This window comes from Fusarium verticillioides, chromosome 6 (genome assembly GCF_000149555.1).
Source record: "Fusarium verticillioides 7600 chromosome 6, whole genome shotgun sequence".
Taxonomy (NCBI): domain Eukaryota; kingdom Fungi; phylum Ascomycota; class Sordariomycetes; order Hypocreales; family Nectriaceae; genus Fusarium; species Fusarium verticillioides.
Genome location: NC_031680.1, coordinates 1330320 through 1346219, shown reverse-complemented (window position 1 = coordinate 1346219; position 15900 = coordinate 1330320). Strand labels below are relative to the sequence as shown.

General features: G+C 47.8%; 9 protein-coding genes across 10 annotated transcripts; 3 read left to right on the top strand and 6 right to left on the bottom strand.

The window, feature by feature from the left end:
* Positions 1–145: 145 nt before the first annotated feature.
* FVEG_15039 (hypothetical protein) lies at positions 146–1003 on the bottom strand (the record flags this gene model as incomplete). Its single annotated transcript, XM_018904131.1, has 1 exon — positions 146–1003. The coding sequence occupies one exon, from the start codon at positions 1001–1003 to the stop codon at positions 146–148; it is 858 nt and encodes a 285-aa protein (XP_018745783.1).
* A 544-nt stretch (positions 1004–1547) lies between these two features.
* On the bottom strand, positions 1548–2231 carry FVEG_15040 (hypothetical protein; the record flags this gene model as incomplete). The annotated part of the gene is made up of 1 exon (XM_018904132.1): positions 1548–2231. One exon carries the CDS (start codon positions 2229–2231, stop codon positions 1548–1550), a length of 684 nt encoding a protein of 227 aa, XP_018745784.1.
* A 373-nt stretch (positions 2232–2604) lies between these two features.
* Positions 2605–3567, bottom strand: FVEG_15041 (hypothetical protein; the record flags this gene model as incomplete). Its single annotated transcript, XM_018904133.1, has 2 exons — positions 2605–3478; positions 3536–3567. The coding sequence occupies 2 exons, from the start codon at positions 3565–3567 to the stop codon at positions 2605–2607; spliced, it is 906 nt and encodes a 301-aa protein (XP_018745785.1).
* Positions 3568–4328: 761 nt separating this feature from the next.
* FVEG_02363 (hypothetical protein) lies at positions 4329–7474 on the bottom strand. Its single transcript, XM_018889601.1, has 5 exons — positions 6633–7474; positions 5944–6577; positions 5319–5894; positions 4998–5269; positions 4329–4951 (listed from the first exon to the last, which is right to left on the bottom strand). Exons 1-5 carry the CDS (start codon positions 6667–6669, stop codon positions 4461–4463), a joined length of 2010 nt encoding a protein of 669 aa, XP_018745786.1. The 5' UTR covers positions 6670–7474; the 3' UTR covers positions 4329–4460.
* FVEG_15042 (hypothetical protein) lies at positions 6845–7402 on the top strand (the record flags this gene model as incomplete). Its single annotated transcript, XM_018904134.1, has 4 exons — positions 6845–6909; positions 6974–7005; positions 7154–7218; positions 7334–7402. The coding sequence occupies 4 exons, from the start codon at positions 6845–6847 to the stop codon at positions 7400–7402; spliced, it is 231 nt and encodes a 76-aa protein (XP_018745787.1).
* A 183-nt stretch (positions 7475–7657) lies between the features above and the next one.
* FVEG_02364 (hypothetical protein) lies at positions 7658–8618 on the top strand (the record flags this gene model as incomplete). The annotated part of the gene is made up of 2 exons (XM_018889602.1): positions 7658–8304; positions 8351–8618. The coding sequence occupies 2 exons, from the start codon at positions 7658–7660 to the stop codon at positions 8616–8618; spliced, it is 915 nt and encodes a 304-aa protein (XP_018745788.1).
* On the bottom strand, positions 8583–10929 carry FVEG_02365 (hypothetical protein). Of its 2 annotated transcripts, XM_018889603.1 has the most exons (3): positions 10110–10929; positions 9847–9996; positions 8583–9799 (listed from the first exon to the last, which is right to left on the bottom strand). In XM_018889603.1, the coding sequence occupies exons 1-3, from the start codon at positions 10136–10138 to the stop codon at positions 8908–8910; spliced, it is 1071 nt and encodes a 356-aa protein (XP_018745789.1). In that variant the 5' UTR covers positions 10139–10929; the 3' UTR covers positions 8583–8907. The 2 variants fall into 2 exon arrangements, with proteins under 2 accessions (XP_018745789.1, XP_018745790.1); XM_018889604.1 differs by having other exon boundaries at positions 9847–10929.
* Positions 10930–11872: 943 nt separating this feature from the next.
* On the top strand, positions 11873–13720 carry FVEG_02366 (hypothetical protein). The gene is made up of 4 exons (XM_018889605.1): positions 11873–12504; positions 12577–12637; positions 12685–13098; positions 13155–13720. The coding sequence occupies exons 1-4, from the start codon at positions 12201–12203 to the stop codon at positions 13279–13281; spliced, it is 906 nt and encodes a 301-aa protein (XP_018745791.1). The 5' UTR covers positions 11873–12200; the 3' UTR covers positions 13282–13720.
* Positions 13721–15128: 1408 nt separating this feature from the next.
* FVEG_15043 (hypothetical protein) lies at positions 15129–15872 on the bottom strand. Its single transcript, XM_018904135.1, has one exon. It carries the CDS (start codon positions 15565–15567, stop codon positions 15145–15147), a length of 423 nt encoding a protein of 140 aa, XP_018745792.1. The 5' UTR covers positions 15568–15872; the 3' UTR covers positions 15129–15144.
* Between the last annotated feature and the right edge of the window lie 28 nt (positions 15873–15900).

The window sequence follows — 15900 nt, the reverse complement described above, 5'->3', positions numbered from 1 at the left end:
CTAGCGTTTGTCACAGTGTCACATGCCATCCATTCAGACACGATGTCAAGGTTTTGCAAAGGGAACAGTTAAAGCCTGAGTTATATGCGGAGATTTAACGAGAGAAAATCAAGCTTTGAGAAAGACTTTCTTATATCAAACTTTGCTATTCTGCACGCTCCTTGCCCTTCCACTGAGGACCTTGGTCGAGATCTATTTTGCGTCCGTCACGAGGTCTCGAGCTACAAGGTTCGAATTTATAGTGTTTGAGGCCCTTATTACGACCATATTCATCGATCTCGAAAGACATTTTACGTGCATCGGTAGTCAGAAGTGTGTTTTCCTTGGTAGAGCGATAGGGTGCTAATATAGGTTTGAGCTCTTGACCGTATGGCGAGTTTGATGGAGCTGGGTTTGATCGTGAGGCTTCCACGCCCTGGGGTATACGAGTGCTGGCACTGGTGCGTTTTCGGTTTCGGCGACGTCGTAACCAAAGATAGATTATTAAACATATTGTGGCGAGCATAAAGAACACACCGACTGCGATAGGCGCTACCTTAGCCGCTGTTAAAGAGTCGTTTGAAGATGAAACTTCTGTAGTAGCTGTTGGTAGATTTGGTTCGTCTTGATCAGTGGTATACGATGCAGTCAAGACTGAGCTCGGCGGTATTTTGTCACTTATAGTAACAGTACTCCAAAGTGATGGATCAATGCTCGCATCAACGCTGGGAGGAGATAACGGACTGGGGTCTATGGCTGGTCGAATGGCTTGTGCGGAACTTGTCAAAGGGTCTTTGATAGCTGTTATTGTGATATGGGTAGTGATCTTCAGAGTGACTTTGGGCAACGGATCGACGGGACCTAGGTGCTCTGTTTCGAATATAGTGGTAAATGAAGTTAGAGTTGCCATCGACGTAAGGGTTATCGTGTGTCTTGAGGTAAAGGTAACCGGATCTTGAACTTTCTTGCGTGGGACTGTAACAATCTTCGCATAAGTGGAATACGGTTCTTGGCTGGATTTCATGTCGCTATAAGTATGACCCAACGAATCGATGAAGATGCGAGGTTCATTAGGGAAATGAGATGTGATTTGTTGTTCGAATTCTTTGTTTTCGGTCGTTTCCGGGTCAGGGAACCGGCCTTGAGCCTCGTCGCTATCATAATGTCAGGGGTTGAGCGAATCCAGAGCCTGAGTTGTACTTACATGTGCTCAGAATCAGGAAAAATAACAGCCTTCTTGAGCAGTCATTTGAAATCCTGTTGGGGAAAAAGCACTGTTTATCGTATCTACTGTTTGTCGAAATCGCTCTCCGGGGAACGGCTCCAAGGGCCATGTATATAGTCACCATGCTGGGCTGATTCAAAGGTAAGTCGGTGTCTAGATCAGAGGTATGGTCACTTGCCATGAGTTGTTGGGTGATGAGACTTATATAATAGTAAACAGACTTATCAAGGGTTATCGATTCAGAGAAAGAAATGCTATTTGTGTAACTAACAAGTGCTATCATGAGGCTCTGCATCTGTGTCAGCCACGCACAACCAGAATTACCCCCATGACATGCAATAATTTATGACTTCAAAATCGCTGGCGCTGGCTCTACGGGCTGCACAGACTGCACAGGCTCAGTGTAAGTATGGCCAAAGGGACCATTGTCAAGCTGGAAGTTGAAATTGTTTTGATTGCGCCTGGAACGCGAACGGCGCCCTAAAAACACAACGACAATGACGGATAGGACAAGCAAAAATACAGCCATAATTAATAAAAAGGTCCATGCACCTGCAGATAGAGAGCTGTTGGAAGATTCAGCAGTTTGAATTGTCGAACTCTCTGAAGTTGACGAACTTGAAGTCAACTCCTTACTCAAGGTTGTAGGAGTGGCGCTTGGAAGCGTCAAATGACTGATGATGCTGAGTATATCGTTATCGCTGCTCGTGGCCTCCGTAGGACGCAAGGTAAGAGTGAAAGTCTTCTGCTTATGCCTTGTATACCAAGTGAAAGGTTCCCAAGTTTCGGTACCTATGACTATCACGCCATTTTTGATGGAAGTGCTATCGACCTTGTCGATGATTGTTACATCCTCTCTATCGTTTCCTGGGAGGTCCTCTGATGCAAATGTAAAAACTGGCTCGAAGCCAGATGGAATTGTGCTGTAGACGTTTCCAGTCAAGTCCACAAGCTCGCGAGGGTCATTATGGTGGTTTTTGGACGAAGGGTCGGTCCCATGAGAGGCAGAGATCTCCTGGTTCTCCATGATCTAGTAGACTCTTATGTTGATGATATAAGTAAAACAAGTCAGGCCTTTTACTTGGACGATTGAGGTGTTGGGTAAATGCTCGTGGAGGCTTGAGAATAAATCGAACACAGGGGGAGGGGACTTGGAGGACTATATATAATCAGCAGCACCCTGAGCTGATTCAAGGTATTCCGATCTATTGTTGAAGCTGCATTACAGTCATTGTGAGTTATTGTACGTGGTTAGATAGATCAGATGTGATCAGGCAGGGTAATACATCGATTCAGAGAAGGTAGTGATATTTTGTGCAACTTGAAAACTATGGAAAGTCACTGCCTCTCTGTTGAATCATATCCTTGTTAATCAATGCCGCCATGAGCCGTTGAGTTCTTCAAGCTTTCCACCCATAGTCCGCAACCGCTTGTTGTGGCTGTATCTCGGCATGGTTATGGTAAACCTGGACAGATACATTAGCTGGCTGCCCATACTGCGGTACGTTTTGTAATTCATGCCGCGGTTCATATCGCGGTCGATGTCGCGGTTCAGGTTGCAGTTCATGTTGTTCTCTATGCCGCGATTTTGGTCCCTTTACGTACCATCGTGCCACACAAAAGACGAATATCGCAACTAAAAGGGCAAAAACACCTGCAAAAACCCCTACTATAATTCTTGTGGTTTCTGATAGAGCTGACGTTCCAGATGCAGGTGGGGATGAAGACGGTGGTAGAAGCTCTGTGTTTGAATCGGTTGTGTATGATGTAGTCCAAGAGCTTGCCTCACTTGGTCTGTCAGAGGATGGAGCGAACAATGTCGTCTCAGTGCTCAAGCTGAGCACCTCAGTAGTCGTCTCCTTAGGTGAAGTGTGCTCTGGCCCCTGACTGGGGCTCGTCACGTCAGATGTGCTGCTTGGGGGGATGAACTTAGTTCCATCAACAATGGTGATTATCTCTATCTCGGTGCCTGGGTTGAGCCTTCGCGGACTACTCGTCGTTATGGATTGTTCTGAATGAGTGACTGTGGTAAACCTCTCAATGATCGTTAAGTCGGCTGGAAGTTCCGAGATGCCTTGATCAGGGCGCTCTGTCCGGGGGATGGTAAGTACTGGCTTGAAATCCGGAGGAATTGTACCGAAAGTATGACCAGTCAGGTCTTTTAAATCACGAGGCTCATATCTCCGGCGGGTCGGTGAAGCCTCATTCTCTGATAGGGTGTCCCCCCCTTTGTCCGTGTTGAGGTTGGCAGATTGCAATTGGGGCTCATCAATGCTGCCTCGAGAATGAGTGAAAGTCCGGGGTACTAGCCTAGGTGTCTTGTAAACTTACATGAGGTCAGGGTCCGTGAATAGGAAGCACATTGTATGTTTGGGAAAATGGATTTGTGTCTACCCCTGAAGGATGATATTGGCGAGGGAACGAGCAGTCAAGAATGTCACATCGCAGAGCAGTCCTCCCAGAGGATTAAATAGTTTTATCGACGGTAGGGTTGGGGGAGGAATCAACATTGACTAGCTGTAGTGCTATCTGTGGTTAGATGCTAAACCTGGCACGGGTGTGAGTAACAGCAGAAGAGGTTCCATACACTCAGAGCATAGCCCCAGCTCCAGTTGATTAAATCGGCACCAAGGGAAACCCAAGAATCATTCAGTCAGGAAAGGCAAGTCAAATATAAGGATGGTCTGGAAAGTGCTTCGTTGCTGAGGTGCATCAAGCGTTGAGGATGACAGCATCACTCAATCAAATAAGAGCTGATGACATGAATAGATAATCCATGTACTTCTCGCGGCCTTTATTCTTCTCGCTAGATCGACACGTAATCTCTGAGATATTTGTTGGGCCCTCGATGTGCATTTGATGCTCCCCCAGCCCATTCCCCTAGGCGCCACGCTTCTGAAGGGGTCCAACTACGCTACGAAGCGCTTCCGTACCGTCATTTAACCTCTCCAGCAGAAATGTACCTAATGTGGCGGCAATAGAGGAGAATTTTATACCGTCTGCGAGAGATTCTACCATCGCAAAGCCAAGACAAGACAGTTATCTTAGATGTCGGCCCCATGGATTTGGGTCACTATCTACACTTCCATAGACGTGAAACAGTCTTCAGAGGATGGCTTTGTGACCCGAGCCTCGATTATTAACAATCCAAAGATGGTGTGATCTAATTGGTGAGCAAGCAGAGGATGATATTTATGACTTGTATTGGCTAAGCATATCTGCCTACTCCCAGCGCTTCGATACCATATGCGTATTCTCACATCTTCCTCCTGACCAGGCCCTTCCAGTAATCAAAGCTATTCTCATCACTTTGCAATGCCCATATCTTCCCTGTCGACCTCCCTCTAGCATCCGTCTCTTCAACCTTCAACATTCCCCAGTCCCGCGTAATTCCCACCACACGAGCCTTGACACCACCTTCTGCCTCGAGAGTGACGTCTTGTCTTGTGTGTAACCAGTGGCGGTAGTAACGGGCTTCAAGATCAGCTGAGAACCCCTCTCGAAGGAATTGAGCGTAGATGGCTTCGATACGTGTGAGAACGCGTGCTAGGAGGGTTTCAAGGTGAAGTTCTGGTGCCCCTGAGGGAACGAGGTCGGATATGGAGATTGTTGGGCGAGGGTTGATAGTATTGAGGCCTACGCCGAGGATGATTTGGTAGTTACCGTCGAAATAGAGACACTGCGAGAGAATACCACCGACTTTGACATAGTGCGGTTTCTCTTGTGACTTTGTAGGATCAAGGGCATCTAGCGCGGTTAGAATTTCTCTTGCAAAGGAGCTGAATTGACTTACAAATGTCGTTGGGCCACTTTAACTTGATGGGAATGTTCTCGTAGCCACGATCATAAGACTGCACTGCCTCAACCATGGCAATAGCCGTGATATACTGAATAAATACTACAGGACGAGTCACAGCGAGATGGGCTGCATGATTGATTACAGTCGAGAAGATGAGCATTCCAGGAGGAGCAATCCAGACGTTGGAGCCACGACCACGACCAGCAACTTGGGTTGTAGCTGAGACTGTGAAGCCGCTTGGGAGTTTCGGCATGAGCTTAGGGTTCCTGTTACATGTCAGTCTTGTAAGTCTCCTGTTTGGGAGAGGTAATATACTTCTCAAGCATTGTATTTGTACTTGTGACAACTTCGCCATACATGAGCAAGTCACCCCATGCTCGAGCAGTTGGCTCAATTTGCCGATAACGCTTCAGGCTTGAAAAGAAAAGACCATGGTTGAAATGTGGTGTAAGCTTGGGATGAGGAAGACCCTTCTCGTGAGGAAATATCTTCTTGATGATCTTGCTGTAGTCAATGCTGCCATTTTCAGAGACGTTGGAATCCGTTGTCTCTGTCAGAGATTGCTGAAGCCCTTCGAGACTCCAGACTGTATCTTCATTCTGGATGTGAAAGGTGTCTGTTTCCGCTCGGATCCATTCTTCGCCGTTCTCCTTGTTGATGATGTCGCTCCAGTCAGTCAGTAGCTCCGATACGCCTGTGTCGGTGATGGAGGAGAGGTGAAGATGAGAGAGTGACGGAACACCTGTGTCGTGAGGGCTGACCTCAAGGCCGAGCTTTGTGAGACATGCCTTGAGAAAAGCGGCCCGGTCCTTGTCGGCGTCTGCTAGTCTGGTGACCAAATCATCATACCCAGGGACGCTTGGCTGAGGATTCAAGTTGGCCGCAGCGAACCTAAATGTATTTGTCAGAACATGTATACCGTAAACACACTGAAACGTACTCGGGGTGAGGGCCAGTAAGCAAAGCTTTGCCATCTCCGACTGTGCAAAGAATAACTGCTGCTTTTCCATCGCCACCGTCGACATCAAGCTCCTCATCGTAAGTAGCGAGAACCTCGACCTTTCTGTCCTTGACCGAAGGAGCATCAACAAAAACACCTCCTCCGTTATAGTAAGATATGATTTCAGACGCAACCTCCTGTTCAAAGGCACCCTTTGGTACCGTCAAACGCACAGCCCTCGCTCCCGTTTCACTCCGATACTCAAAGCCTTTGAACGCACCACCTCGACAGGTCCCCGGGAAGAACCCTAGCTCTCTTCGTCCAACAACCTCCATGGACTTGTTTCCCACCTCGAACTCACACTTCTGTGTCCCGTAGTAGCCCCCAGCACAGAAGCCTAGATAAGAGCCTCCTCGGCGAACATAGTCGCCGATACGACGATTTCCCTCACCATTCAGTGCCTGGCAGTAGCCGAGATCGCCACCGCCTGGAAAGACGAGGAGCGCGCATGTTGCTTGCCATGGTTCTTTGAGGATGATGTTCTCTGTAATGGGAATGACGGCGTAGTTGGGGCCGAGAAGACGGCGGAGGGACCAGATACAATGCCGCACTGACTCAACTGTGGTGCCAATGCCTTGGTAGTGAATCAGTGAGTGTAACGGTCTGTGAAGGGAGTTGATGGAACAAACCTGTGTAAACAAGCACATTGAGCTTTGCTGGCGCCATGGTTCGTATATGGCTGATCCTGCTGATATCGTAGTTTTTCGTGTGGTCTTGACACTTGACTTTTGCTGGATCTCGCCTCAACCAAATCTCCGCCTCGAACCACCTTTAACCTCTTTCAACGATAACACGCAAGACTCAATCACCACAATTTTCCAACAAGAGACCAGTCGAAATTATGACAAAAGAAGAGAGTAACGCTCAGCAGAGCACACAAGAAGACGACGATGAGCCCGATGAATGGTGAGTGAGCGCTCTTTTCCGTTGGGACACCGAAAGCCGAGGCCTTTGCTAACCGCTGATGAAGGGACAAGCGGATCTTTAGCACTGGATGCGCGGGTGAGTCTCTGCTTTCATACAAAATCAATTGCAAACTATAAAGGAAGATACATGACCTCTACGAGGTTCTATATGTCTACACCTCAACTACCCGCTCATCAATCGTTTTGTTGAGAAAAGGGCTTGCTAACAGGCATCACCAATTCAGATGAGAACGCAAAAATGACGGACTGCTACTTTGAAAAGAAGGATTGGCGCGCATGTGCGGCAGAAGTGAGTGTCAAAAATCCAATCCAATCCAATCCAATTCTATCTATTTTATTTATTTCGAGATCCTTTATCACATTGCTCTTTATGTTGTCATAGACCTGAACTGACAGTATCATAGATGGAGCAATTCAAACAGTGTTGGAAGGCTCATAACAACGACCAACGTACAGAGACTAAGGACAACTAAAGTCGCACCGAGGGACACTTACTGTACTTTTACTGTATAAAATGTATACTAGCAAGATCAGGCTCTCCTTTCCGGGCGTTAAGTTAACGATGACTCCCAAATGCGTTCACTCAATCAATCAAGGCATCATGATATGACATACACAGTGTTGGCACTGTCCCCACCGGGCAATCAATCCACCCGTCCTTGGAAATTATCACCATAGCTTCATCAAGCTTGGAGCTCACCGTATCCAACTCCCCATACCAACCCACAATGTTCGTCCCTCGTCGCGCCCTCTTCGCCGCCCGAAGAGTTCCCACTTCCTTTCGTCCGATTGCACGATACGCTACCGAAGCATCAGACGTGACGCTACAAAAACCCGATGAAGATGTTGCACAAGTGAACCAAGAAGACGTCGTTACAAAGCCCAAATACACGCCCAGAGCTAAAGCTGCAACTTCGACTGCGTCTGCGAAGTCGCCAACTGCAAGATCTACACCTGTAGCCGCATCTACAAAGTCTACATATGCGTCCAAGACATTTCCTCCAAAGCCCATGGCAAGCAGCAAGAGTGCTAAGCCCGAGAGCCCACACAAGCCTGTTACAGTGTCGAAGAGCATTCTGAGCGAGACTAGCGAGACGGACACGGAGAACACAGACCACATCAACTGGGAGACGAGCTGGTACGGCCTGGGTGTGAAGGCTGTTACTCCCGAGCAGAATGAGATTCTCGCAAGGCCAGTTGATGCTGACGATGTGGAGGTCAAGCCCGATGGTATCATCTACTTGCCAGAGGTCAAGTACCGACGGCGGCTGAATGAGGCGTTTGGTCCGATGGCTTGGGGAATGGTCCATCGTGGGGATGTCGTTATCGGCAATCAGATCGTTACGCGCGAATACGCTCTTATCGTCAACGGCCGGTAAGTGGACCAATTTCCAATATCATACGTTGACTAACAAAAGCAGAATGGTCTCCCAATCGCAGGGATACAACAATTACTTCAGCCCCGAATCTATCCCTGCCGCCATTGAGGGTGCCAAATCCAACGCCCTGATGCGCTGCTGCAAGGATCTCGGTATCGCCTCTGAACTCTGGGATCCTGTGTACATCCGCTGGTTCAAAAAGCACTACATAGAGGAAAAATGGGTCGAGCACGCGGTCACTAAGAAGAAGAGGACTTTCTTTTATAAGAAGGGTCTCGCTGAGGCAACATACCCTTACAAGTTCTGTTAGACATCTCATGTCTTCCTTGTACTACATTTGTATAGAATCTTGGGGTGAATCCCCTACTGTATGATATGGATGGGTTAGACGTATGGCTTTGGCGCATGGAGCGATACTGTAGTAATTCAGAGGAAAACGAATGGATCACGAATCATCAGACCAAGATCTACGGCTGTCTTAAAAGAAGAACGAGTACATGTACACCAATTCTCATTTATAGATATGCACTGGAGCACTTATCGCGCCGAATATCAACGGGCCCATGATCACTCAAAACCCACCTCCCAGAATGGAGTTTCTATCTTTCCCTTCCGGAGGCGCTCGCTCCGCCACCTGATGCGGTATCACCGCCCCATCCCCAAGGAACCCATGAGCCTGATGCATTTCTAGTGCCAGCTCCCTGGTTTCTTCGGCGCACCTGGCGATGGTCTTCGTCCGAACTAGTCTCTGCGTCGATCCTTTCGAAATCGGTCTCACTGCGACTCTTGCTAATACCACTCCATCCGCTTAGACCACTAGGTGGTCGCTGGGTGGGTTCGTCCTCCTCATTATTATCATAACCTCCATAGGCCATTGGATCGCGGCGAGATCCTGTGCTTGTCTGGGCACGCTGAGCTTCGGTACGAAGATCCTGGGCCTCACGATCAAGTGCCGAAATCAGGACATTCAGGCGATCGCGCTGAGCCGAGATGAAGTCCATTCTAGCGCCAGACTCGCGAAGATGTGGTGGGATCAATGCGCCCGAGTTTGTGGGCTCACCTCCAACTGTTCTCGTACCAGTTGATTGTCCACCTGCACCTGCGTTAGTAGCAGCTGCCACAGCGCTAGAGAGTAGGCTGTAAAAGTCGGTTCCGCTGCTGGTATTACCAGCCCATCGCGCAGCAGGGACGTTGAATCGTGACAGAAGCGATTGTGTATAGCCTTGCGCAGGCTCGGGAGGAGGCGACTCGGGTTCGGATGGTGGAAGACCAAGGACCTTGACCTTGAACTGCTCGATAGCGAGCTTGAGGTAAGATATTCCGGCAGCAGTCAAGCGCTCATGTGCGCTTGCGATGAAGTCGTCAATCTGCGTCTCGTTCTTTTCAAGATAAGGATGGACATATTCTTCGTATAGGCGTCGAGCGCCCTGTGTCTGTGGGAGGATAAGGTAGAGGAGGAATAGTAAACGGAAATAACCGTAAAGCGGAATCCTGCTAGTGTTAGTACAGAAGATGTCAGGTATGAGGTTAAGGCATACCATGACACAATAAACCAAACCCAAGACTCAGCGAGAAGACAGCAACTGAGCACGACCCAGTACATCAGCCATGGCGTCAGCTGGGTGGGATCATGTGTCTTGAGCGCTTTGTAAGATGCAAAGATAGGAAACAGATAACAGGCGACAGAACTATCGAGAACAAGTGAACAGTCAGTAAATCAGGCATTGCGAACCGATCGGGGTGGTTATCGCAATTGCGAGTATGACGCCTCATGACGAAGAGGTATAGGGCTGAAGCTTACGATAAGAGCATAGGAAAAAGGTCAAACATGACTGCAATCCGAGGTGAGACCTCGTGCGTGACTCGGCAGTTAAAGCTAAATGTGAGCGGGAGTTTGACCAACGGAGAAGAGGGTAATTGTCTCCGAGAGGTTGAAGGAAGAGAGAAGGGAAAGATTTCCTGTAGGTGTAATAGAATAAGTTTGAGGATAAGGTAGGCGTAGGTAGCGACGTTTAGTGGTTGAAGCTGAGCTGAGCTGAAAATGGACCTAAGATGGTGAAGTGGCGCCGAAACTCCCGCGAGCGGGGGCGGGGCACTTTGCTTTCGCGTGACGGTGATGGCTTAGTGAGTGACCCACTGAAGGTAGGTGCTACAAATGGAGGAATATGTCTCGAGTCAAAAGAGCTGATCACCTGAATGCAGACTTGACCCTCGTGATGCAGGCAAGTGTCTTTTGCTGGGGCACAATGACGACTTTTATTCTGACTCCTAAACTGAACACGGTTTCTTTGAGGGTTCTGACTCTTTCAACTGCGTAGTTGGTACACGTGTCTCGGGTGCGAGCCCTGTATCTTGAAGACAAGTGTTTTCATATTCGTGGATAGAGCATCTAGGCATCAATCATTCGAAACATACTGCAGCAATTTATATGTAGAGGACACATAATTATCGCAGATACTCTACAACTTAGCCTTGACTGTCGCCTGGTAAAAACACATGATAGACGTCATAATGGGATTGGATGCTTACTCAACCAAGATCTTGGCAAGAAGAGTATGGGAAAGAGAGAAATAAGAGGATATCTTATCAGTGACAGGATATCGATTACTTATCAGAATCTGAAGCGATGGGATCTAGGCCACATTGGCACATTATACGTAAATGGTTTCAGATTGAAGGATCACTAACAAGGCTTAGATGTCGCAGTTGGGACCGGAGTCGGCATGACTCGGGCCCGGTCGGACGCGCGGGCCAAGCGTCGTGCTCCGGCTTGGCTGAGCCCCAGCTGCAACTCCAAGTCGGCCCCAATATCACGGCATATCAAGCAAATATCGAGCCTCATTATTTGGCACAATAATATTCTCATTTGATCTCTGTTTGCCATGAGGAAGCACTAACTAATAATAGGTAGAATTATCAGTCCTTGATCCGATTTGGTTTGTAAGGTTTAGATGATAGTTGTCAAGTCTACCCTACATCTCTACAGCTCGGATCAACCTGGCTGTAGGTATCCAGAATTTAAGCATAGGCTTAGATTGAGAATAATGATCTAGGGCTGAGTATGAATACGACAATATTTGTAACGAAATGAATCTAAGACAAGATCAGCATCGCCTTGGACCCTTAGTGTCCTGTCACAATGCAGCCATCATCACCATGGGATTTATATCCGGTCACCACTGCCGGGCTAGATCATGCAAGGTACGGAAAGTAGATGCCCGTCGAGGCCGAGATAATCATGTTAGAACCGCTAGATATGGCGTAAGGACATCGAATTTCGCGATACATTGTTGCATATCCAATGGCTTCTGGGCTGGCCAGCCACGTTCTCTATGCCTATCAACAGCCCACGGCTAACTCTAACTCAACAACACTCGCGCGGACCATGCCATGCTGACGTGGAATCTCATTAAATCTAGAAATAGCTTATCAAGATCCCTCGTATCAATGCGAATTCTAGAACTCTATCAAACTCAGCCTCATTCGCCTCCCGCGGATGCCCGATCCGTCCGGAGCCCCGGACAGACGCGCGCACCGGGACCCACCTGATCCTGAAGTGCACAATCGACTTTTTCACTCCACTGCAGCTGAAATAGTATAGAAATTCAGGATCAGTGGTGCCAGTCGACATAGTTCGGTTGTTATGCCCGCGGAGTCAGATCTTGGATATTTGTTCCGACGGGTGCCGAGATCTGATATCTTGAAACCTGTCCCTTTATAAAGACTTGAACCTACCTGTCTTCCCCAGATATCCAAATCATCACATCATAACAACCATCCAACAGTAAACAAGTGCGAGCTCTCATCAGTTCCTGCATATCCAGACCAGTCCAGCCTTACCGAAAAGTTTGTCAATAAACTCTAACTCGACGACGTTGTGAAGATCGCAAACATGAGCCACACACCACTACCCGGCGGGCTTATCTCATTCGGCTCCGATGCCAACTGTACACTCGAATTATGTCCCCTCGAGTCGAGCATACTGCGGTACCAACCAAATCTTCCCGCCAATGCCATCTTCATCGGAGTATTCGGGTTGTCCATGGCTCTCCACATCTTCCAAGGTATCAAGATGAAGACATGGGGCTTCATGGCGAGCATGATGGCAGGATGTATTCTCGAGATTATCGGTTACATCGGACGACTCATAATCCACGATAATCCATTCGACTTCATTGGATTTCTATTGCAGATCAGTAAGTGTTTCTCTGAACCAGACTCAAACAAGGGATGGATGGAAAGGGAGAACTTGACTAACTCTGGCCCAGTCATGATCACCATTGCCCCCGTTTTCTTCTCTGCTGCCATCTATGTTCTTCTGTCCCAGGTGTAAGTTCCCCCTGTTCACTCAGAAGAACCACAACTGACATTCTCAGTATCAACTTTGTCGACCCAAGTGTCTCTCGATTCTCTCCCAAGTATTTCTACTGGATCTTCATCCCGTCCGACATTATCTCCCTCATCCTCCAAGCCGTCGGTGGTGCAGTCTCTGTTGTTTCCACAGCGCAGGAAGATGTCAAGACTGGAGAGGACATCTCCATCGCTGGTCTCGTCTTCCAAGTCGTCACTTTACTTTGTTTCGTTGCTTTGTTCATCGACTACGTTTTCAGGGCTTCCAAGTCACCGGCCCGATATCGCCTTACCAAGCCCATCCTCACTTTCCTCTTCTTCCTTTTTCTCTCGACAATCTTCATCTTGATTCGATGTGGCTACCGAATTGCCGAGCTCAATGGAGGTTACTTCAGTGCTATCTTTCGAGACGAAGGTCTTTACATCGCTCTTGAATCTTGGTAAGAGCCCTTGGAGCTTGTCACATTTATAGTAACAACTCACTAACTGTCCTTAGCATGATGTGCATTGCTGTTCTTCTTCTGAATGCGGGCCACCCTGGATATGCTTTCAAGGAAACCCCCGAGTTTACCAAGGAAATGGACCAGATGGACCAAGACGACAATACCGTCTTTGGAAAATAAGTGTCATCTTCGTCAGGCCTCGTAAGATGAAAAACATGCTCGCCCGGACAAGGAAACTCCTCGACCAACCAGGGCAAGCTCAACGGATATTTCCTTTCTTATCGGTATTGTGCCTCGAATTTTAGCGTGTATATAGACTGTATGGCGAATGGCGTTAAGACATGGCAATAACTGCCTGGAGGGTTTTGGAAGCTTGTCTCATTTAGAAAGGTACGGCACAGGCTGTGCACGCTTAGGTATCAATTCCACACGATTGGGCGACATGGAGAAGCTTAGATCTCTTGTTGAGTCTGTGGTAAAAGTGTTACATAAAAATATATGAAAACAAATAGATAAAACAGTTCACCATGAAGGAAAATAATATACAAAAAACATAAAAAAGGAATAGGGGGAGGAGAGGAAGGAGAAATACATGCTCTAGCACCCGTTGAAGATCAGCTGTTTCCACTGTACGTAGTAATTAAGTATTGTCGAGTCTTCCACATGCATTCTGTAGTCTTCTCCGGGGATGAGATGAGAGGTATATGACTATTCACGCCGAAATAACACCTAGTGAACGCAGTATTGGAGCATCGTCAAAGGTGAGTTGATTGTCCAGAGCGATTAGATCTTCAGAACATCTTGTTTGCATCTACCACTTCTGAGGTGATTTGTTTGACGGTCCATGTGAGAATTAGACCACGTCGACTTCGCCAAGGGTACCTACAGGGGACTCAAAACTCCAGTTGAATCTAATCACTCGTATTGAGTCTACATCCAATGCCGAGTGTGAACTTCCATCTGATGCTTTCCGAAGGGATGAGACGAGGAGGGGGGGGCGAAAAACACCACTTTCGTACTCGTTCCTGAACATTGATCACTGATCAGTCACTCGTTCTGCGGCGTGCTGCCAGTTTTTCAGTTATCTCCATCATTGCTAGGTCTGCCGTGCAATATATAGAAGTTCGTTTTGCAAATCGCGCAACGGTCGAAAACGGCCATGTTGGCTTCAATGACCAAGATATAGTCACGCCTCGGCATCCAACAGTTTGGCAGGCCAGGAACATGAGGTTGCCCTCAAAAGGCAGAATACCAATTAATGAGGAGCGATCCAAATCACACAGGCAGCATTATTCTGGCCTCCGATATGTTGGGTCTTCAATAGGAGAACGCTCACTGTTTCTCTCCGAATGATGACATATAACAGTGCGTCGGCCCGAGAACTGTACCCATTTTGGCTCGCTTGACATGTCGTCCATCAATCATTGTTGCGAGTTTGTTCATCATCAACTCACCCCGCGAATTGTGCCTGAGAGATTAAACGGAACGGGTGGCTTTTTCAGAGTTTGGCGGCTTCATCAAGCTAGATCCGAGCCTAAGCAGGAGTGGATCGCTTAGTAGATTCTGCATGGCAAGCTTGCCGGGTAAGGTAGCGGGTATTGCTGAAATGAGGATAAGAATTCATGACTTCATAACCGTATTTCGCCTCAAGCCGTGAATCGAATTAGGTACGGAGTACTGAGTACATCGCGATGGTTGTTTGCTGTAACGCGGATATTATACCTGACTAGTAATATTAGCTCGTGCAAGGACAAGGAGCAAAGACGTGGGATCCCAGTGTCAAGACGAATTGACCAGAGAGAAAATACTCAAGATGACGCAATGGACCGAGGGACCCTCTTTGAGAAATTGAGGAAAACTGCAAAGTGAAGCCAATTTTCCAGAGGGCACTGTGCTCTTTGAACATGAGTATGTGGTTCTAGGCTCTAGCATTGAATGGCTTGCGGTGTGGCGGAGGATCCCCACGAAATAGTCCGTTGACCCCCTTCCGGGAGGAAATGAGCTGGTACAACAACCCTATACAGTGTACAGAGTATTGAATAACTAGATAAATAACGTCTTGTGGTTTCCTTCAAAGAGAGACCAGGATCTTAGTGGGCAGTTGTCATATAACATTGTGTTAAAGTTCCAGGGCTGTTCCTTAACCATTGCACCGGGTTTATAGATCCCGGAGGTAAATAAATTCACCGTCACCACCGTAAGCAGTATCCAAAAATTAACCGGGGTTGTGAAGATTGATCTGTAATCAAATCGCCTTGGAAGCTTCTGAAGAAGCATGGGAAAATGACCGCAGTTGACGAGACTGGACGAAGTGCCTGAACTGATAGGGCTCGAACACCGAATGTCATCATGTCGGTTGTTGGCGAGGCGAGCCGTTAGGCGGTCCCAACGAGTTGGGTGAGAAACCGGGGTGCCAGGTCTATTCTCCTCAGAGTTGTGATCAACAAACGAAAGGCCGAAGACCATCCAATTGGGATCGCCAAAACTGAGCCGAGCTATTGCTCATACAACCGAGGGCAATTGTTCTTCGACATGACATTAATAAAATCTGATTCTTTTTACTGCGGACAGAATATGATATTTTGAACTTGTTGGATTCGGATAGCGTAGCGATGCCCGGGACTAGCGCCGAGCAACTCTCATAAACCAAGAATTAAGGACCATTAGTATAGCCGCATTCATGTGGTACAAATTGAGGACTTTCGTACCAGGAGAAACATCACTCATGCGAAGAAGGAGTCCAGCTGGTGGTTGCTTTTGAGGATATGGGGAGAATATTTTCCGCGTCTCAGCAGTTCC